A 24,000-nucleotide genomic window follows, 5' to 3' on the forward strand; every position below is an offset into this window, starting at 1 on the left:
TGATCTAACCTGATAGAGATTCAGCATATGATGAAAGAGAATTTTCAGAAAGTAAAATAATTATAGGAAAAAAATACCTTTCCTTCTCTTCACTTGGACAAAATATGTTTAGACAGGATTAAATAGCAATTTCTTAGGGTGGTTCTCTAAGGTTCTGCTAAACACTCTTATGGTTGGCCTGTCAATATAAATTTTATTTTACTTTCAAACCTCTTAAAAATTGCACATGTAATTCATGCTCATAACAATTTCGAACAGAGGGCTGCGTGTATACGTATGTGTGTGTAAAATGTATTCGTCGTTTAAAAATCTAGATTCATAGCATTAAAATACTTAGGCCGTTTTATACAAGCTACCCTGTGAACCTTGTGTTCAGTTAGATGACCATTATGCAGATTATTAATAGGTTGGTGAATTTAGTGAAAATATCTTAATAGAATTATTTCATTAAGGAAAAATGACATACTTTAAATTTTGATTTGATTTGATTACCCTTACCTAGTAATCAAACAGCTCTTTTAGCAACAATGGCATAAAATAAACAATCTCATAAACCTAAGCCTAGAGTTTATTATAGATTAAAACTTTCAAACTTTCAACTGACCATAAATCAATGTATATAGTGGGGAATAAAACAAACATAAAATGAGAACAGTCATACTCAGACTAACAAATGTCTTTTAGAAAGACTGTAAGTAAACCTAAAATGTATCAGTATTAAATAATTCATCTATATATTAAAATTTGTATCTCATATTCTATCAAAAATTCTATTTTTCTACTCATAGAAGTTACTTACAGAATAGAATTCAATAAGAAAAATGTATTTGTAAATTAATCTAATATTTTCTAACACTAGCTAAGATTTTACTTGAAATATATCTATTCCTCATTAACATTTATTCAAGTCACTTATTTAATAAAAATAAGTTCTCTACTTTGAAATTTTATAGGGTTCAATATCAAGGTATTTTATTAAATGGTAACCTAGAATAAATTCAAAAGAAGAATTTAAAAGAGAAAAGCACTAGGCTTTAAAATGAATACTATCAATATTGGTGTCCGGATTACACACAAATATAAAAAGAAAAATTAGAGAAAAAACTGGCATAATGAAAGAATAATTTCAAAACTTACCATTTTAATACATAATAAATTTCCATAATGAAGAAAGGATTACTAGTGACACCAGACACGATTTCTTATGCTGCTAGTAAGTATTATTTAACAGTCAAATTCAATTTAATGCCTAATCCAGAGCCACACCACAAATGTGCAAGCCCTATTTTTGTCTGTCAAAAGACAGTTATGGATGCTAGCTTTCTCCTCGCAATTTCTTAGTTTTGCAAACAATTACAAAATTTTTACCAGGCCAAATGGCCCCATGTTCCCTACCCCCACCCACAGAGTTTCCTTCTTTTTTAGCCCCTGTAACATCAGAAGAACTTTTTTTTTTAACTGTGAATAAATCCTAGTAACTAGTTATAAGATTTATTCATAGGTATCTGCTCTCAATGATACTATGAACTAGTATCCTCGTGAACTGTTAATAATTTATGTAAGACATCTAAATCCAGTTTTTTACAGACAGAATTCACATTTGAACAAGAAAACACCAAACAGACTGAAGGTGAATCTAAAGATGTACAATTAGTTTTACAAGTAACTAATTCTTTAAGTTTAATAAAGTCTTTGGCAGTTGTTGTTTGCTTCAATTCTGTGAGCATATGATGTGACTGGGGGGTTAGGATCTAAAATTTAACGGCTACACAAAGTAGGATGCCCTCTATTCTGAGTAGGAAGAACAGATCACAATACAGGGATATTTTGCAAGTGGTTCCTTTGACTGAGTTAGTTTCTAAACGGAAATAAAAAGGCACAGAGAGGGTGCTTACAATATTTTTGCTGAATAAACTAAACATTAAAAACTAAAAAGGGGGTTTAATTGTTGGTAGGTTACTCTAAAAATAATAACTAACCTATGTTACTCTAAAAATGTTAACTAAAAGTAGACCATTATATATTAACTTATATTTAAACCAAGTAATCCCAACCAAGTAAGTCCCAAAAAATATTAACAATAACATGTAATAACAATAATATGTTAACTTTATTAATATTTTCCCATGGTCTGGAAACACTAATTTAAAAACTGGGTCCTATTAAATAAATGAATAAAATATAGTGAGACAAGTGCTTATTCATATATGTTGAATTTGAATCACTTCAAAAATTTTTTAATGTTTATTTATTTTTGAGAGACAGAGAGAGACAGAGTGTGAGCAGGGGAGGGGCAGAGAGAGAGGGAGACACAGAATCTGAAGCAGGCTTCAGGCTCTGAGCTGTCAGCACAGAGCCCGACGCGGGGCTCGAACTCACAGACTGCGAGTTCATGACCTGAGCCAAAGTTGGACGCTTAACTGATGAGCCACCCAGGCACCCCTTGAATCACTTCAGATACAATATCTAGTAATTTAATATTTATGTATCTAACAAAATTTAAAATATAACAATGTAAGAAACTTAATTTAAAAATATGAAGTAGCTACCTGTGATATACCTGTATATAACACTTGTGATTATTTTTATTAGAGATACAAAAAATTAAATGAAATTTCTTTCTGTTAAAAATCAAAGAGAATGTATAGTCACACTTAAGTATTTTAAAACATTTTCCCTAAAAAAAGCTAACTTATGCTACCCTAAAGAAGCCAAATATACTGTTAAGTACATTAATATGAAATTGAATAAACATATGAACTGTTATGTTTCTTGAATGCCTATTCTTACACTGTTATCATTTCCTTTTAGAATTTATCATGAATTTAAATAATAGCTTTCTAAAAGTGATTCAGGGAAGTATATGGGCACATAAATATAATCCATTTTCCCCTGAAAATATATTATGTATTTGAATAGAACACAAAGCCTGCATAGAAAAGTTCCAATGTTTTAGAGTACTTCCTCTGCCATTAGAAGCTGGTTTTATTTTTTGATATTAATTTTTTTTTAATGTTTATTTATTTTTGAGACAGAGAGAGACAGAGCAATAGCATGGGAGGGGCAGAGAGAGAGGGAGACACAGAATCTGAAGCAGGCTCCAGGCTCCGAGCTGTTAGCACAGAGCCCAATGTGGGGCTCGAACTCACCAACCGCGAGATCATGACCTGAGCCGAAGTCGGACGCTTAATCAACTGAGCCACCCAGGTGCCCCTACATGATACTGTTTTTTAATGTTTTAGTTATGAAAAAGAAACTGGGATGAAAAATTTCATATATATCACATTTAAAAATAGCCTTTGCTTTTAAATGGATGTGATTTTCTTTTAATCTTTCAAAATAATAATGTAAATGAAGATAATGATGTTTGGCCTGAATTTGTCTAAGCTCCTTTGCACAAATTGTTTATTTTCAGTTAAACCCTCAGACTCAACTTTTATGGTAAACAAATTATAATTTGTTTAAGTCTTATTATAGAATCCTAGATGACACAAATATGTGACACATGTGTGCAAGTACCCACTTAATATTAGCATGAAGCTAAAAATTTCTTAGCAAAAAGCAGGTAAAAAGAGACATAATCTTATTATCTTATTTAAATTTAAAGAAATGTAAAGCTAAATCTTTTATTTTTTAATGTTTATTTTTGAAAGAAAGAGAGAAAGATGCAGAGTGCAAGCAGGGGAGGAGAAGCAGGCTCCAGGGTCTGAGCTGTCAGCACAGAGCCTGACACGGGGCTTGAACTCACTGGAACCATGAGCTCATGACCTGAGCTGAAGTCGGATGCTTAACCGACTGAGCCACTCGGGGGTCCCAAAGCTAAATCTTTAAATAAATAATCTAGAAGAATTATCAGTCTGGTTCATGTGACTGCATGGTCTTATGTATCCAAGGACACCAGAATTTCTGTAATCTTACACAGCACCAATTCTGAATGTCAAACATTAATGTTCAGTCAAAAATAATTTCAATTAAAATTTTGCACGTTTTCACCTTTTTCAATTTTTGAGCCTATTGATTCCACTACAATCATATTTTTCAGATTAGGGGGTCTGGCCAAATTATCTATGGGTGAAATTAAATGCTTAGATATCTAGTCCCATCAGTGGCCTGGGGGCTTCTCCTGGGCCGCAGCGTGTTCGAATTATGAGTCTATAGAGTTTGGCATTGGAGTAAGGACTAAAAAATGTTCACTGGATAATTGATGCATGAAGGGACAAACTAAAATATTTCTATAGAGATAGAAACATGAAATACTCCGAAATGTATTTATCAAGTCAGCAATATTTATTCTTCTAAAAGAATACGGAGTGAGAGTTTCTGGCTCTCCCTGATGACTAAAGCTCAGAGCAAAGAGGAAGATGGGGCACAAGTATTACCGATCTTGAAGAGAGCCACTGAATAAATGTATTTTTGTTTTTTGTATAAATTCTTTATATATTTTGGACATTAAGACCTTATCGAATATATCATTTGCAAATATCTTCTCCCGTTTAGTAGGCTGCCTTGTTGTTTTGCTGAGGGCTTCCTTTGCTGTGAAAACACTTCTTATTTTAATTTTGCTTTTGTTTCCCTTGCCGAAGGAGACATATCTAGAAAAATGTTTCTATAACCAATGTCAGAGAAATTACTGCCTACAATTTCTTCTAGTTTTATAGCTTCAGGTCTCACATTTAGGTCTTTAAACCATTTTGAGTTTATTTTTTCACATGGTGTAAGAAAGTGATCCAATTGCATTCCTGTGCATGTGAGCGTCCAGTCTTCTCAGCACCATTTATTGAAGAGATGGCCTTCTCCCTATTGCATATTCTTGCCTCCTTTGTTGTAGATTAATTGATCACATAAGCGTGGGTTTATTTCTAGGCTTTCTATTCTGTTCCATTGATCTATGTGTCTATACTGTGCCGGTATCACACTGTTTTGATTACTACAACTTCGTAGCATATCTTGAAATCTGGATATGTGATATTTCTAGCTTTGTTCTTTCTCAAGATTGCTTTGGTTATTCAGGGTTTTGGGTGGTTCTATACACATGTGTACGGAACCATAAAAAACAAATTTGATCAGAACTACTTTCCTGACATCAATCTGTACTGGCTCTCCACTGCTCATAGGTTTAAGGTTAAATACATGTTAGAAGCTTCAGCTTGCCATTAAGGTCTTTATAACCTAGGTCACTCCTGCATCGTATCCAAAATTACTCTGTATAGTAGGCATTATCTCCACTAAGACCTGTTTTCTGGCCCAGCTGAAGTGTATAGAAATCCTTCTGTTTGGTTAGCAGAGCCAACTCATTCTGGGCCCTGCACCTCTGCCCGCCCGATGTCTGAACACCTACTTTACTGTAATGGTCTTTAGTTGTGCTTCTGCCTAGTTTGGGTTTGGTGCCATGATTAACCTATCTTCTCCTTTCCTTGATTAATGACTTTCTCTTATGACTCAAGCTAACCTCTTCATAAAGGCTTAGTAGTACTATAATTGTTAAGTAGTATAGGGGAAACTCTAAAGTCCTATTTCCTGGCTTCAAATTTTGGCTCCGCCATCTAGAAGCTATGTGACTTTGGCCACTGAACGTAAATATGTCCCTTTGTTTCCTCAATTGTAAAAAAAAAAAAAAGGTATGGAGGGGATAACAACAATACCTTCTGCAAAGGATTAGTGTCAAGAAAGTACTTTGAAATGTACTCAGCACACAGTTAAACTCTCAACATATACTGGTTATTATTTTTACTAATACCTAGTTTATTACCTAGAAGCAATAGAACAGAAAAATTCTAAGCAGTTAAATTATACATGCAAACAAGCTGCACACACTACTCTGAACTTAAATAACTTGTAGTTAGAAAAACAATGTCACATGCTGAAGTTTAATGTAGCTTCCTATCATGAGTTACAGCAAAAATGTGGCATAGTACCCAAATGAATGGAAGCTTGATAGTTTTAATGCGGAGTCAAGAGAAAAAAAGCATAGATTATTCTAAACGAGGAAGAAGTGCTCACAGATGAGGGCAACTCATAAAATACAGAAGGGAGCTCACAGGTTGACTAAGTTTGGAAAATGTTTTTAAAAAATGACAACAAAAGACAGGGATATCCACTCTCACCACCATTATTTAACATAGTACTGAAAGTCGTAGCCACAGCAATCAGACCACAAAAGAAATAAAACGCATCCAAGTTGGCAGGGAGGAAGTAAAACTTTCACTATTTGCAGATGCCATGATACTACATACAGAAAACCCGAAAAGACTCCACCAAAAGAATTGTTAGAACTGGTAAACAAATTCAGTCACGTCACAAGATACAAAATCAATCTACAGAAATCCATTGCATTTCTATACACCAATAATGAAGTGCAGAAAGCAAAATTTAAAAACTCAATCCCATTGACGATTGCACCCAAAACAATCAGATACCTAGGAATAAGCTTAATCAAAGAGGTAAAAGACCTGAAAACTATAAAACTCTAATGAAGGAAACTGAAGATGACACAAAGAAATTTAAAGACATTCCATGCTTCCAGACTGGAAGAACAAATATTGTTAAAATGTCTATACTACCCCAAGAATCTGCATGTTTAATGCAATCTCTACCAAAATACCAATAGCATTTTCCACAAAGGTAGAACAAACAATTGTATAATTTGTATGGAACCACAAAAGACCATAAATCACCAGAGCAATCTTGAAAAAAAAAAAAAAAAAGCAAAGCTGCAGACATCACAATTCTGGACTTCAAGTTACATTACAAAGTTACATCACAAAACAGTATGGTTCTGGCACAAAAACAGACACATAGATCAACAGCACAGAAAACCCAGAATGAACTCACAACTATATGGTCAATTAATCTTCAACAAAGCAAGAAAGAACATCCAATGGGAAAAAGACAATCTCTTCAACAAATGGTGTTGGGGAAACTGGACAGCAACATGCCAAAGAATGAAACTGGACCACTTTCTTACACCATACATAAAAACAAATTCAAAATGGACGAAACACCATTGGCCACAAGATGGCCGTAGCAACTTCTCTCTAGATAGGTCTCCAGAGGCCAGGAAAACAAAGCAAAAATAAACTGCTAGGGCTTCATCAAAATAGAAAACTTCTGCACAGTGAAGGAAACAACCACAAAAACTAAAAAGCAACCTACAGAATGGGAGATGTTTGCGAATGACATATCTGATAAAGGATTAATATCCAAAATATATAAAGAACTTATAAAACTCAACACCTAGAAAACAAATAATCCAATTTAAAAATGGGGAGAAGAGATGAAGAGACATTTTTCCAAAGAAAACATACAGATGGCCAACATACACATGAAAAGATGCTCGACATCATTCATCATCAGGGAAACGGAAATCAAAACTACAATGAGGTATCACCTCATACCTGTCAGAATGGCTAAAATCAACACCACAAGAAACAACAGGTGTTGGCAGGGATGTGGAAAAAGGAGAACCCTCTTGCACTGTTGGTGGGAATGCAAACTGGTGCAGCCACTGCAGAAAACAGTATGGAGTTTCCTCAAAAAGTTAAAAAGAGAACTACCCTATAATCCAGCAATTGCTCTATTAAGTATTCACCCAACAAATATAAAAATACCAATTCAAAGGGATACAGTGCACCCCAATGTTTGTAGCAGCGTCATCTACAATTGTCAAGTTATGGAAACACCCCAGTGTCTGTTGACTGATGAATGGATAAAGATGTGGTATACAGACACAACGGAATATTACTCAGACAGAAAAAAAAAGAATGAAACCTTGCCATTTGCAACAATATGGTTGGAGCTAGAAGGTTTAATGCTCGGCGAACTAAGTCACAGAAAGACAAATACCATATGTGGAACTTAAGAAACAAAAGAAATGAGCAAAGGGGAAAGAGAGAGGCAAACTAAGAAACAGACTCGTAACTATGGAGAACAAACTGACGGTTACCAAAGGGGAGGTGGCAGGGCTGGGTGGTGGGGGGGGACAGGTGAAATAGGTGATGGGGGTTAAGGAGTGCTTCTGTGTTGTATGGAAGTGCTGAATCACTATACTGTACACCTGAAATTAGTATTACGCTGTATGTTAACTAATGGGAATTTACATAAAAACTTTTAAAAAACAACAACAAAAAGGTAACCTGGTAGCATATCTAAACAGCCACTGTTAAATGCTGACTGCTAGACTGCTAAGGGTTGCACACTGACTTAATTTCCTTAACTCAGTTGTTTAAAGAATATTTTTCTATAAGGCTATACCTATAATACTATCATAAAGGAAAATGGCAAAATAGAATTTGCTTGCAGATACTAGCTGTAATTAACTAATTTCTGCAATTCAAGGTGGGGACTTAACTGCATCTTGTTTCTACTGTACTTTATATAGATACACTAAGGGAAAGCTTTCAGTGTTCAGAGTCAGGGCAAGAATCATTAAATGTTTCAGATCAAAAGTAAGGCAATTCCAGGAATTTTGTACCATTACTGAAGTTCTAATGAATTAAAGACAGTACATTTCTTTTCATCAAAGTATACAATCACTAAAATGACTAGCTTTTTTAGGTCTTTCTTCCATTAGCAACAATAATTCACAACTGACTATTCATCTGACTAGTTACTAAAAGAGCATGGTTGATTATTAGCTTTTTATATATTTATAAATTTGTAACTCTATCATATAACTTCACTGCATTCTCAGATTAATATATAAAGTTAAAAACTGACTACTGAAGGCCTATAGAATTACAACTGGATATTCTAAGCCAGGTTACTGAGCCTTCTGTAAGATACTTTACTGATTAACACCAGCTTTAATTATACCTTATACTGCATATCAAGCTAAACATACACTACTACTTAATTCATACAGAAAAATCAGTTCCTTTATTAAGAACCATGAAAAATATACCTTCAAAATAAATTAATGAAATTAAGATATTTGTTTTCTACAATTCTTTTATCTGTTACTATATACTACTTTGATACCCTCTTTCATTTATCTCCTTAAGATCTGTCTATATTTATGGGAAGAAGATTTTTCCACTACTGACAGACAAAATTATGAACCCAAACTAGTTTGGTTTTGAACCAAGACAACTACATTTTGAGTTTACAAAAAAAAGGTTATTTACTGGAAAGCCTTCCAATACGATGAATCCAACCTAATGAAACTATTTTATTGAGTGAGAAGTTCTGTGGGACAAAGTTGCCAACCTAATGTCAGGATGGGAGAGAATGTGGAGTCACTATTAGGGTGACCAGGCCAACAAATCTAACAGTCCCAAAAAGAACAATATACTTCTCACTGTAAAAGATGTATATCGGGGAGTATGATGGAAGCTTCTTATGTAAAGGGTTTTGACACTAAACTACCACATATATCCTGAAAATCTGAATTAAGTATGAAAGTACAAAAATAGTTTCAGATTTAAAGAAATTTCATTTATGACAGTTAAAGTAAAACACAACTCTTTTATTACCAACACAACCTGATATATGTATTACTAGTAACCTCAGTTGATCCTAACAACTTATTTTGAAATCTAATGGATTATTTAAGAAGTAAGCACTGTGGGGCATCAGTCTTATATTAAAAGGTGATAAATTATATTGTCCACTCTTTGATCCTAAATGCCACAATTGGTTCCTAACATCTCTTTTGATGTAATTATCCCAACAGTCCCCACTGCTTATTAGCCAAACATTCAAAATGAGGTTATGAACAGAAAGCCCACACAGTCAAAATAACTTCCTCAGACATCAACATCAGCCATAACATATGCTTGGAGTATAATACCTTTGTTTTAAAATGTAAAGTAGCCAATTTTTCATCACAATCTTCTAAATAAATGACATTTTAAAAAGAACAAGTTACTACGAGGAAAGTTTATACTTGTTAGAACTCTTCTTGGTAAGCCATTTTTCTTTTTGCCATGTGCTTTAAACATCTTAATAAATTCCACCATGATGACAAGAAACCACACAGTGCACCTGTGCTCTCTATCTTAATGAATCCAATAAGTACAGGCCTGCTCACTTTAATTTGTAAAGGAAACGATGATACAGTCAGTTTTAACTTAAGGTATTAATTATCCAAATAAGCAGAATTAGCTTAATGTTCCAGTAGACCTTGCCCAGATACAACCACTAAGTAACATTTTCTGAAATTACGGCAGTTTTAAAAACAGCAAGTTTGGGGGAATAAGGAAGCAGAATGCTCCATCCAAATGGATTAAATTATACTGAGGAACCGATGTAGCAGTTCAGAGACACTCAAGTTTTTGTTGACTTTAACTACTACAAAATCAATTAAATGCAGTTTAAATGCCCAGTGGGTAATTAACCGTCGCCGTTTTATGCCTACCTGTATATAAACACATTATCTTTCAAGAAGGCCACTCTCCTTTCAAAACAAAGGTTATAACTGTCTTAAACGCCTCAGCATACCGATGGTCAAAATCTTATAGAAACTCCACATGGACCCAGACAATCACATGATATAACTGTGCACATGCCACACGCCATCTGTTGGATATGACTGCCAGCGCAGATTTCGTGAGCTGGCAAAGGACTGAAATAGTCAAGAATTCTGCAAGTATTTCAAAGTGCAGGCTTCTCATTAATTTTAATTTCCTGTTGGCTCTACAAGGAAGGAGTGAGTAGCGAAAGCACAATGTGCCACATACACTCAAGTTCATGCCACATGTACACCTGTAATCATAAACTCTTATCCAGGGCTATCCACTAAAAACACTTGAGATTCTGTGTTTATTTCTTCTTTACCCCAGAAGAAATAAATCTGCCATATCTACATTATCTTTTCATACTTTGTTAATACTTTTGCAAACATCTGGAAATACTTGACAATAATCACTTAATTAATGCAAAGCTAATCGATGACAATATGCTTAAATACTTCACTCGACTGAAGTGGTTTCCTTGGTCCACACAACTAGGGAATGACGAGAACAAGAAGCGCTTTGACAAAGGAGTACACTACAAGGGAAACTCTTAGCCAACATCTCTTTAAAAAGATGAAGCAGATGATACCGTACTGCTACTCTGCTAAAAACTGGTAGATGCTGCTGGCTTTGGTTTGCCCCTCCCGGCTCTCCACAGGGCCTGTGTCACGGACGGCTTTCCAAAGGGCTGGCAGTGGTACAAGCGTCTGCATGGGCTCTTGTATTCCACCACGGTCTCCACAACATTACCCTCCAGAACTGCTGGCTGCCGTAGGACAGCGAAAAGATCCTGAGAAAGAAATATTTCTCCAGAACGAGGGACGATTCCTAAGATGCGCACGGTGCCTCCAGGAGCACTTTCTCTGGGCTTGCTGCTTGCTGTGTTTTGTGGCAGTGAGGTGTCAGTTTGCTCATCTGTTTGTTTCCCTAGAACCATACAGACTTGCCAATCCAGGAATCAGAAGTAGACGGGAAAACCACTTAGGAAAGTCTGAGGCAAATTTGCACTTGGAGGGGAGGACTTTATATTTCCTCTGCTACCATTATTGAAACTTGTTTCTCCAGTGCTGCTCTGGAGGAGTCTTGTGCCCATTAGCTCAAAAGGCAATGCAAATTGAATAAATATTTTAAAATCATAGCAATCAAGAAAGGTTAACTTACATTTCAGTTTGAGTCAAAGTCAAAAACATGGCTGATTTACCTAATCCCTCTCATACTAGTAATTATTGTCAATCCAATTTTTTTTATTTTTTAAAGATTGGAACCAATATAGTAGGTTAACAGATGGCTTTTAAAGTTTTTGTTCTTGTTCCAAAATCTTTACGTTATCCAAAATATATCTATTTAAGTATAATACTGTAATTTCTGCAAAACATGATCTACAAGCTCTCTATTTAACGCTAAACAATCCGGATGCTAGGGCTGTTTGGAAATAATTCTAACAAAAACTGAAACATTAGTCTAGTGCTATAATAAACAGATTTGCCTTTTATATTTGTTTTTAGGAATCTTCATAGGCACACCCTAAACAGAACATGTTTTGTGGAGTTAAAATAACCGGTTCAATTAGCCCAAATATATTTTATGCTATCTTTATTTTACCCCCAAATTGGTGAAATCATAAATTAATACTCCTCTCATCTCATTACAACCAGGAACATTAGCATAAAACAACAGTCCACAGAAAATCCAAAAGACAAATGCTAAAAGAAAATACACAAATTATGTTGCATACAGGCTTTTGGGTAAAGAACGCTTCCTACTCTGCACATCTGTCTAGCAAGTGCCTCTCTGAATGTTTTGTCCTTTAGGAATCTGCTCTGAATACTACAAAAGACAAGTCTTTCACTCTTCTTGAAACCTATTTTCCTCAATGCAAAAGGATAAGCCTTCTATGCGTTGGAAATATGGGCAAAACAACTTTGGGTTGTTTTAAGGAACTTCTACATAATAGACGTAGGACTCACGTAAAAATCCAGTTCTTTTGGAAGGTAGCCTTAAGACACGTCATAAAGAGAGAAGATAAACACATAAACCTTAGCATACTTTATATTTTGATGAGTCACTTTTTTTTTTAACATACTATGTATCTAATGTATGATGGGATGAATAAGACCAGATTTCCCTTATCGTTACCAGCTGGTATTTTATGTGGAAATCTGTCTTTGCTTTTAGTCCATTTCCTTACTTTGTAAGCAAAGTATCCCATCAAACCCCTTCCACTCTGTCGCACCCATACTGCCTCTTTTCCTACTCCTTTAGCCCCTCTCGCACTCTCCTTTTTTTTTTTTTTTTTTTTACCATACTCACCAGACTCTTGGCAATTCTTTATTCATCCCCTGCTAATCCTTCCTTTATCCATCTCCTCTTTATTCTCATTTACATTCCCCTCAGTGGCTATTACAACATTTTCCACTTTCCTCAAAGTGATGAGAGGGTTGAGCAGTAGTTCCAGCTGACAGGTGTGTAAATGTTGGGGTAGAAAGAACTCTGGTAACTCTGTACCACCGCCACCCCCCCCCCCATAGCTTTTTAAGGCTACATGCCTTGTATACATCAAAAAAGAAATTATTCTGAAAAAACCGGATCCAGTCATGACCTCTTAAAGCCTCTTTCTTAACTGTGAGGACATTTTCCCTTCCTTTTTTTTTTTAAATTACTTTCACTTTCTACTACCTAAGGTTCATCACCTTAACCAAAATTATATTCCTTTAAGTTTATTTATTTAGAGAGAGAGAGAGTGAGAGAGAGAAAGAAAGAGAGAGAGAGAGAGAGAGAGAGAGAGAGAGAGAGAGAGAGAAAGGGAGGGGGAGGGAGAGAGAGAGGGAGGGAGAGAGAGAGAAAGGGAGGAGGAGGGAGAGAGAGAGGGAGGGAGGGAGAGAGTAAGAGAGGGAGGGAGGGAGAGAGAGAGGGAGGGAGAGAGAAAGAGAGAGAGGGAGGGAGGGAGAGGGACAGAGAGAGAGGGAGAGAGAGAATCCCAAGCAGGCTCCACGCTGTCAGTATAGAGCCCAATGTGGGGCTCGATCCCACAAACTGTGAGATCATGACCTGAGCTGAAACCAAGAGTCGGACACTCCACCCCCAAAATTGTATTTTTTAATCTAGTAAGTCAGCTATTTCAGTGTTTTTAATCTTTTCTAATGTCTCCTATACTTCTGTTTTTGTTGCTTCTTTTCTACTTTATTACTCTATTATTTCAAGCCCGTTTCACATAACTGATATCCCTTACCTCTAGTCTTTTCCTTTCAATCAACACTGCATACTACCATCAAGATTAATATTCTAGGGGCGCCTGGGTGGCTCAGTTGCTTAAGATTCTTGATTTCAGCTCAGGTCATGATCTCACAGTTTGTGAGCTCTAGCCCTGCATCGGGCTTTGCACTGACAGTGTGCAGCCTGCTTGGGATTCTGTACTCTGCCTGCGCTCGCTCTCTCTCTCTCTCTCTCAAAAAAAAAAAAAAAAAAAAAAAAAGATTAATATTCTAAAACACTTTCATCATGTCATTCTCCAACTTAAAAACCTTCAATGGTTTTCTACTGTCCAGGAAACAAGAATTCAGACTTTGCAATCTCTCATTCAAGTCTTTGACCATCTGAGCCAGACCTACCTTTCCACTATATTGTTCCAAATGAACTTGAAAGTCTCTATTTCATTTTCATCCAACATACTTCGTGGTTTCCTACCTCTAAGCTTTTTACTACACACATCATCCTGTGGTGCCTGCCTTCCCTCCTTCTGTTATCCATCTTTCAACGCTAAGATAAAGTCCCCCTCCACAGTATAATTTCATAAACTACTCCAGCCTTTGCTCAGTCCCTGCTTATGCAAAACCACATGATGTTTGCATTATTGCTCTAGCTTAGAATTTAATTAATTTATATCTTGTCGTAATTTTATAAACTTATTTCTCTATAGAGCTGAGCACAATCCAAGCAGAGAGTAGAGCATTTGTTAAATTAGTTTAATGGTTTATAACAAATTTTGTAATTTCCAGATAGAAGGACTCCAAAATATATGATAGGCTGACAATTTTACCAGAGGTTTAGAGGAGCCGGCCACTGGAAATTCGATGCTTTAATTTACAAAACTAGAAGGAGCCTAAAAGGGACAGTGGAAAGCTACATGTCAAAAGTTGTGTGTGAAAATTTAAAAAGCAGGGTACTGAAACGACCCTTACCAAAATCACAAATGACCTCCCATTTCCTAAATTCAAGATTCTAAGTTTAGTTGAATTTTAATTATGACAATTTCTAGTGGAACATTTGCAAAGATGATCACAACAAATCCTTTCATTCTGCAGAGCTCTCTGCAATGGGACTCTGCTCTTTTCCCCATCATGAGGTAAAATCGATTTCCAAATCCCTTGAATCTGGACTGGCCTTGTGACATATTTTAACTTAACAGAATATGGTAGAAATGACACTGTGAGAATTCTCCCCTCCTCTTATTTATTTATTTTTATTGTGGTAAAAAATACAGAATGTCAAATTTAGCCTTTTGATGATTTTTAAGTGTACAGTTCAGTGTATGAGATACATTCACACCGTTATGCAAACATCACCATTATCCAACCCCAGAACTTTGTTCAACTTGCAAAACTGAAACTCTGTGCCTATTAAACAAGAACTCTCTCCTTTCCCCTCTCCCCACAGCCCCTGGCAGCCACCATTCAACTTTCTCCCTCTGTAAATCTGACTACTCTGGGTGCCTCATGTAAGTGAAATCACACAGTATTTGTTCTTCCGTGATTGACTATTTCACTTAGCATGATATCTTCAAAGTTTATTCATGTTATAGCGAGGTTACAGCATGTGTCAGAATTTCCTTCCTTTGTAGGCTGAAAAATATTCTCTTGTATGTATATACCACATTTTGTTTATCTATTCATCTATCAATGGACACTTGGCTCGCTTCCACCTTTTGCCTATCATGAATAATGTCACTTGTATATCTTCTTTGGAAAAATATTTATATGAGTCCCTCACTCATTTTTTAACTGGGTTGTTTGTTTTTTTTGCTGTTGAGTTGTAGTTCTTTATATATCCTAGATGTTAACCCCTTATCAGATATGTGATTTGCAAATGTTTTCTCCCATTCCATGGGGTGCCTTTTCACTCTATTGACAGTGTCCTTAGATGCACAAAATAATTGATTTTAATGTACCCTAATTTATCTATTTTTTGTTGTTCCCTGTGTTTTTGGTGTCATATCCCAGAAATCATTGCCAAATCCAATGTCAGGAAGATTCTCTTATGTTTTCTTCTAAGAGTTTTATAGTTTTAGTTCTTATGTTTAGATCTTTGATTCATTCTGAGTTAATTTTTGTACATAGTGTAGAGTAAGGGCCCAACCTCATTCTTTTGCACATGGCTGTCCAATTTCCCCAGTATCATTTGTTGACAAGACTGTTCTTTCCCCATTGAATGGTCTCAGTATCCCTGCCAAAAATCACCTGATTATATATGGGACGGTTTATTTCTGGCGTCTTTATTCTACTCAACTGGTCTATATGTATGTCTTGTTTTGATTACTAAAGCTTTGTATGAGTTCTGAAATCGGTTAAGATGAGATCTCCAACTTCATTTCTCTTTTTCAAGACTGTTTTGACTATTTGAGTCCTTTCAAATTCCATATGAATTTTAGGATGGATTTTTGTATTTCTGCAACAAAAATGTCATTGGGATTTTGACAGAGATCACATTGAATCTACAGATTGCTTTGGCCCATACTGACATCTTAACAATAGTAAATCTTATAACCCATGAACAAGAAATATCTTTCTTTATATTGGTATCTTTAATTTCTTTCAGCAACGCTTTATAGTTTTCAGTGTATAGGTCTTTCACCTCCTTTGTTAAGATTATTCCTAAGGATTCATTCTTTTCGATGCTATTATAAATGGACACTGTGCAGATTCTAGGCGTAGGTCTGAAGAGGCCTTACAACTTCTCTGTTGCCCTCTTGGTAGGCTGCTACAACCACATAAAAATGCCAGGCTTGCCTGATAGCATCATATGACCTAGGCTACTGTGGGCACCACTGCCACACACACGAGTGAGGTAATTTTAGGGGTGCCTGGGTGGCTTAGTCGGTTAAGCGTCCAACTCAGCTCAGGTCATGATCTCACAGTTCATGAATTTGAACCCGGCATCGGGCTCTCTGCTGTCAGCACAGAGCCTGCTTTGGATCCTCTGTCCCCCTTTCTTTCTGCCACTCCCTTGCTTGCCCTCTCTCTCTCTCACCCTCTCTCAATAATTAACTTTTTTTTTTTTTTTTAAGAGTGAGGTAATTTTAGAGAGATCATTCAGATCCCGTCAAGCTGCCAGATGATTACAGCCACTTGACAGACCCCAGGTAAGACCAGGAGAAGAACCACTCCACCGAACCTAGTCAAAATGCTTACCCACAAAATTGTGAACAAATAAAATAGTTGTTATTTTAAGCCATTAAGTTGGTGGGGGGGGGGAGGGGGGTAGCAAAGACTAACTGGAACAGAAATAGAATTAAATCATTTTATTTGCTATTTCTTAACCATGATAATTTATTCATTACTTTGTAGCTCATTTCAAACTGTTTCTCAGAGGCTATTAAGATTTATTCCAACTGAGACAAGACAAAGTTCTTTGATGCTAAATACTCTACATAATTCATCATGTTCATGAATGATTTAAAGCTTGAATGTCAGCATTCTAAATAATTTATGGTTTTTTAAAAAGTAGACAGCTTAAAATGAAATCTTCCCAGAACTACTACAGAAATATAGATTTTATTTTTGAATATCTAACTTCAAAATTGAAAAGACAAAAATAAGTAGATATTACAATTAATGTTTTCAGGCAAACTTGCGCCCTTGATGAAATTTGCTAGCTATCTGTACTAACTATATTGGGAATAGATTTTGAAACTTTAGTATCTGATTATTTCAAACACAATCACAATATTTAGGAGAAAAGTACTAAACATTAAAAATACTTATAATCCCAAAGCATTTAGAGGCATGTTGACTAAGCAAAATGGCTATTATTTAAAAACATTAAAGATATACATATACCTAAAATTCTATTTACTTATAAAGAAATGCATTTATTTATATTTATAGCTATAACTATAGGATTATAGTTACTTTATGTGGAAAAAAATCTTACAGAACAATATGCAAAACTAACATATTATTTAAAACATGCTAAAGCAAAAATTTACTCCATAAAAATTTCTACTCCATTAAAGAACTCATTTTGAGAATTTACTTCAAGATGTGGAAATAGTTGCTTTAGAATTGTTCACCTATATTATACGCAGTCTTTAAAAGAAATGAATAACAAGGAGCAGGGCAGAACAAATAAAGAGAAAATATAACAAAGAAGCAATGAGGCACAATTTTATACTGAAATTTATATGCTAACTAGATATACAACAGGACTATTATTTCTGACAAACCAAGTGGAATTAACACTTACCAAGTAGAAACTAATTCAATTAACTATCAAAGTTGAGGCAGATTTCTCAGAGTCTATGTCATAAATACCTTTGTACCATTTACTTTGGAAAGTAAATTTACTGTCAGAAATATCTGGTATTTGCACTATTAAAAAATGTTTTTAAGTTTATTTTGAGAGAGAGAGCACACACAAGCAGGGGTTAGGATGGGGTGGGGGAGGGAGGGAGGGAGGGAGGGAGGGAGGGAGAGAGAGAGAGAGAGAGAGAGAGAGAGAGAGAATCATAAGCAGATCCCGTGCTGTCAGCACGGAGTCTGACACAGGGCTCGATCCCATGAACTGTAAGACCATGACCTGAGCTGAAATCAAGAGTCAGACGCTTAACCAACTGAGGCACCCAGGTGTCCCTAAAAACATTTTTTGACATAGTTGTTATTTTAGTTTTAAAGAGTCCTAAACATTTCTCTAAATTTGGTCTCTGATTTATTTAGCTATAAGCAATTATTTACATTTCTCTGCAAATACCTGTCTACAAGCAAACTATAATTTTACCACTCTCTTATCTACATATATAGCTATACACTGAATATTAATACACTCACTGTCTAAATTTTATACACACACACACATACACACTGTGCTTCTCAATGTGATGATAAAATGAAGAAGGATAAAACATAAATGGAAGAATTAAAATGTACTTACAAAGTCAAAGTCTCCATCCTGAGGAACTTTCCAGTTGTCAGGAAAAACATTTTTGGACATAGGAAAGGGTTCATGCATGTTCTGATTACAGTTTTCATGACTTTTATTCTTGAAGTCCTGTTTATCAAAGTAGTCCATAAAAGACGGTCTTTGTACTTGTGGTGAAGTTGCGTTTCCTTAGGTAAACAAAGAACACAGAAACGGCGTAAGTTCTTACATTTAAAGAAGTGTGGTTTTTATCGAAGTATGATTTTTTTATTGAGCAAATAATAAATTTGCACTGGTCAGATTCAAGGCCAACATCGTCAATTTAATGAAGAACAAAGTAAAATGAAACAATGAAAAAACAAAAATATCCAGGCCACATAAAAATTTGACTAATGATTAGGCAAAGACCCACAATATTCTTAGATTGTAGAAAACATTTGAGAATTTTGGCAAGAATCTTTATTATAGTTTTACTAAAAATCGTTTCAAGTATATTGAAGTCTGTCAAATGAAGTAAAATTTTAAAACACACTTATTATTATTATTTTTTATTTTTTAACATTTATTTATTTTTGAGACAGAGAGAGACAGAGCATGAACAGGGGAGGGGCAGAGAGAGAGGGAGACACAGAATCCAAAACAGGCTCCAGGCTCTGAGCTGTCAGCACAGAGCCCGACGTGGGGCTCGAACTCATGGACCGTGAGATCATGACCTGGGCTGAAGTTGGATGCATAACCGACCACGCCACCCAGGCGCCCCTAAAACACACTTATTTTTAAACATCTAAGCCTCCATTGTTATTGTCATTGCACACCACAAGCTAAAGAAGTTATAAGGACTTACCCAGATTTCTCTTATGTCTTTGTTTCCTTAGTCTTTCTAGCTGATTCCACCTCATCCTGGACTCCCATGGTTTCTTTCGCCTCTCATATTTATATGTGACTCCTAACTGTCACTTCACCAGCCTAGATCTTGCTTCTGAGTTCTATTTCTAAAACTTTGCCATATTTAAGTCAGAAAACCAATTTTTTATTTCTAAAGCTCACTTCTAAGTTCTATATCTTGACTTTCCTACTGCTTACTTTTGGACTACTCCATCTGAGGTGAGTCAGAGTTACCTCAAACTTACCAGTTCTAAAACTAAAGCTAACTTCTAAAGTTTAATGTCCTTAAGGTTCATCCATGTATTAGCATGTGTCAGAATTCCCTTCCTTTTTAAGCTAAATAATATTCCATTGTATGTATAACTCACATTTTGTTTACCAATTCATCTGTCAATAAACACTTTTGACTATTTTCAATAATGTTGCAATGAACATGGATGTACAAATATTTCGAGACCCTGCCGACTATATGTTTTTAAGTCTTTTTAAGCTAACCAAGTTTTTCTCTATACATCTGCAGATCTTTATTTACAAGTAATTTTATTTTTTAATAGCTACATAGAGGCCTTTTTCATTTTCTTACGGGTGCTTTAATGGTTGTACCTAATCCCTGATCAAGTGAGTCATTATGATACAATGTAAGCAAACATGAATAATTATTAATAAAAGTAATGTTTATTTTTTATTTTCAGTCTATGAATTATGTCTTTTATATGTGTTTCTGAGTTTATCTTTTCATTAAACTATCAGTTCCCTAATGCAGGAACCCAAATAATTTCACAAATAAGAGAACTATGATCATCAATGAGTGGTTTTGATTATCCACCCAGATGTTCAACATCAATGGCATGAGGAAGAGCTAATGAGATGGTATGTGGCATTTCAACATCATTACTTTTGAATTAGTAAGAGGCTGCTAGTATTTCAGTACTAGCAACTGTGAATTGGCAATAATAAATTTGAGAAATTATTGTGACTACTACAGTTTTTAGAATGATCTGTCCCAGTGAAGTCAGAAGGAATCTGATATTCAGAATATGCATGTATTAGTGGAAAAATAGGGGAAAACACTGTTTATCTAAAGGCTCATCATCTAATTAGAACTGCTCAGGCTTTAGAAGGCTTGAAAATAAGGGTGAGAAGACATCTGGGACCCAAATGGTACCCCCTGAAAAGATACTAGACATTCCATCAAAATTAGGATGGTATAAAATATCAATATTCATAGTCAACCTTCAGAACTTATAACACTCTCATACCCCACATACAAAATCCATGAAAAAAGAACTCCTCAGGGACAATGTATCAAGATAACAGCCAAAGCTGTCTTTAGATTCCCTGTCAGAACAGACTTTACTGGTATTTAGTTAAAAATGAACAAAATATAGGAGGAAAGGTACAATATCTCAATAATCAATAAACGTAATATAAAGACTTTATTATCAATTTTCTTCTCTAAAATCTCCTATTGTTAAAAAAAGCAATTGTTTAATCTGATGAGGTTAAATTACTGACATCTGGATGGGACATACATTCCAATAACATTTTCAACAGATTTTAAGAACTCCTGATTCACCTCTGGAGCTCATTATTTTTTTTCCTTTTTTTTTCTTTTTCTATTATTATTATTATTATTATTATTATTATTATTATTATTTAATTTACACCTAAGGTTTGTTAGCATACAGTGCAACAATGATTTCAGGAGTAGATTCCTTAATGTCCCTTATCCATTTAGCCCATCTCTCCTCCCACAACCCCTCCAGTAACCCTCTGTTTGTTCTCCATATTTAAGAGTCTCTTATGTTTTTTCCCCCCTCCCTGTTTTTGTATTATTTTTGCTTCCCTTCCCTTACATTCATATGTTTTGTCTCTTAAAGTCCTCATATGAGTGAAGTCATATGATATTTGTCTTTCTCTAATTTTGCTTAGCATAATACCCTCTAGTTCCATCACGTAGTTGCAAATGGCAAAACTTCATTCTTTTTGACTGCTGAGTAATACTCCATTGTATATATATACACCACATCTTTTTTATTCATTCATCCATCTTCGGACATTTGGACTCTTCCCATAATTTGGCTATTGTCGATAGTGCTGCTATAAACATTGGGGTGCATGTGCCCCTCTGGAACAGCATACCTGTATCCCTTGGATAAATACCTAGTAGTTCTGGGCCTCATTATTACAAGACATCTTTATCTCCAGAATTAAAATTTGGCTCCTATGGAAACCTTTTATTACAAAATAAATCCAGGAATTTAACCTCAATTTTTCTCTATCTCTTCCTTTTTTATGAGAATAAATAATAAAATATTACAAGTGTTGCTCAATGAATTTTCTATAAAATGAGTAAGTCAAATGATGGAGGGGAGAAAGATAATCCCTCAAATGAAAACTTTCTCTGCTTGATATTCTTTTCTTGTTTAAGAGTAATTTTATAATAGGATTAGTTATTTGTAAGTTCTTATTTTAACCACAGCTAGTCTTAAGATGGGTTACACACATAGAGATCTCAAAAATTTGGCACTTGGTACGAGAAAGGGTTATCAATATTTATATAGTAAAATCAGAATCAAAAGAGTAACAGTGGCTTCGTTGGCAACTCATTCCTGGAAAAGTAAGACATCATGGAGATCACAATTACTAACTGCATTTGACAAACACAGATTTTCACTGCAGCAAATTTCTAAACAGCACTCTTTTAAAAATGAATTTTGTATATTAGGTGCTTTGGAAAAATAAAACAAAATAAAAACATATTATGACATCATTAATCCACTGAAGCCAACAGCACTCCTTGACCAATGCCCCTCCCGCTTCCCACACCAGGCCAGGCTCACATTGCTCTTAGCAGTTGTCCCTCTAGTCAATACTGGCTTCACCACAGAGACTCTAGTTAGTCTTCCTTGTCTGCTTCTCAATTAGGAGACGTGAAATTCTTCATCCTAGAATCTTCACCAATGTCCTGGTGTTGTACTGAAACTGTCAGGGTCTTGTGATATACTAGTGACTCTTAATTCAGACCTTTGTATCTCAGTAAATACAAGATTTATATTTTCTTATTGGAAACTAATATTTACAGAGAAGTTATTCTAATATGGCCTACATTTTAACAGCAGCAACGTGCACAGGAAAGGAGAGGAGAAAAATAAAATCTTAAAAGTTGCTTTTCTGGGGTGCCTGGGTGGCTCAGTTGCTTAAAGAGTCCACCTCTTGATCTCAGGTCATGATCTCACAGTTGTGAGACTGAGCTTGGCATAGGGCTCTAAGCAGGGAGCGTGCGCTCACTCACTCTCTCTCTCTCTCTCAAAAAAAAAAAAAAAAAAAAGATGAAAGATTGCAATAAAAGAATAATTTTTAAAAAGTTGCTTTTCCAATACAGAGAATAAAGTAGAGGAAAACTTTTAATCTTTTATAACAACCTTCACAACAAAAAGTAATTTGGGCTGGGGAGGTACTTCCTTTAGAGATGTAGAGAGTAAGGAAGAAGGATAAAACCAAGCAGTATTCTTGTCTGCCATGACTCAGAAGAGTAAAAGCAGAAATAAGTAGTGGCAATAGAAAGGGAAGAGACAGACCAATCCCTGGAGCTGACTAAAAGAAAAGAGAAAATGACTAAGGAATTTCTTTCTGGGAATCTAGGTTTACATCCCAACAATCCTGTGCTGGTCCTAACCCAATCTTAATCAGGAGCTCCTATCCCAAGTCACATGTGCTAGCAATAGTGTTCCAGTGTCTTAAAGTGAAAATTTTGCCTACCCTAATATCAATAGATCCTCCCTTCCTTGAGGTGCCAAGGTGTCTCTCTTGTGGAGAGGAATGGCCATGTAACACAATTCTGGCCAACGACACAAAAGATGAGGGCTTCTAGGAAAGTTCAATTTTCTTGGTGTAGGTAATACCCCCAGTTTCTTCTTGCTCTTTCTTCCCGCCTGGAATGCAGACTTGATGGCCAAAGAGCTAGCAGTTGCTCCGTAAGCCGGAGGACAAGAGAAGGTATCTTTGATACCTCAAAGATAGTGTCACAGAAAGGATCACTAAGGGCCGCATGAAATCAGTCTACCAATGCAGGATGCTCTGCTTCTCGATCTCTTGTTAAATGAGAAAAGAAATTAATCCTACTTTGTTAAAACCACTATTATTTGGGTTTTCTGGTACACAGAGCCAAATTCAGTCCCCAACTGATACATTCCTGTTCCCAAGTGGAGCATGTAGGAAGAGGTAAGAGCAGCAATCTTCAGTTTTACTGTAGGAATACCCCAATTTGAAACTTGAAATCTGCTATTATTCATAGTGGTTTAATTTTCATTGCATTTTAGATACACCATCATATTAAGTGTCTTTTACAGGCTGGCCTAAATACCTATGGTAAAATGCCTGTTGGGCTCCACACTCAAAAATCTGGAAAAATAACCCATTCCTAAATTAGAAAGAAACATTCTCACAGAGAGTTAACAAAAGTCTAAAAATCAACTTAAATAAAAGACGGAAGGAAGTCTATTCCATTAGATTTTTCTTTTCAGATAACTTT

At 35.5% G+C, this 24,000-nt stretch overlaps 1 protein-coding gene across 1 annotated transcript in view; it reads right to left on the reverse strand.

Moving 5' to 3' along the window:
• Positions 1 to 24,000, reverse strand: part of STK3 (serine/threonine kinase 3) — a 282,030-nt gene that overhangs the window by 50,457 nt on the left and 207,573 nt on the right. The window contains 1 exon segment of the mRNA XM_047842418.1: positions 18,594 to 18,769. Coding sequence (XP_047698374.1) covers positions 18,594 to 18,769 — 176 coding nt within the window.

Source organism: Prionailurus viverrinus, chromosome F2 (genome assembly GCF_022837055.1).
Source record: "Prionailurus viverrinus isolate Anna chromosome F2, UM_Priviv_1.0, whole genome shotgun sequence".
Lineage (NCBI taxonomy): Eukaryota > Metazoa > Chordata > Mammalia > Carnivora > Felidae > Prionailurus > Prionailurus viverrinus.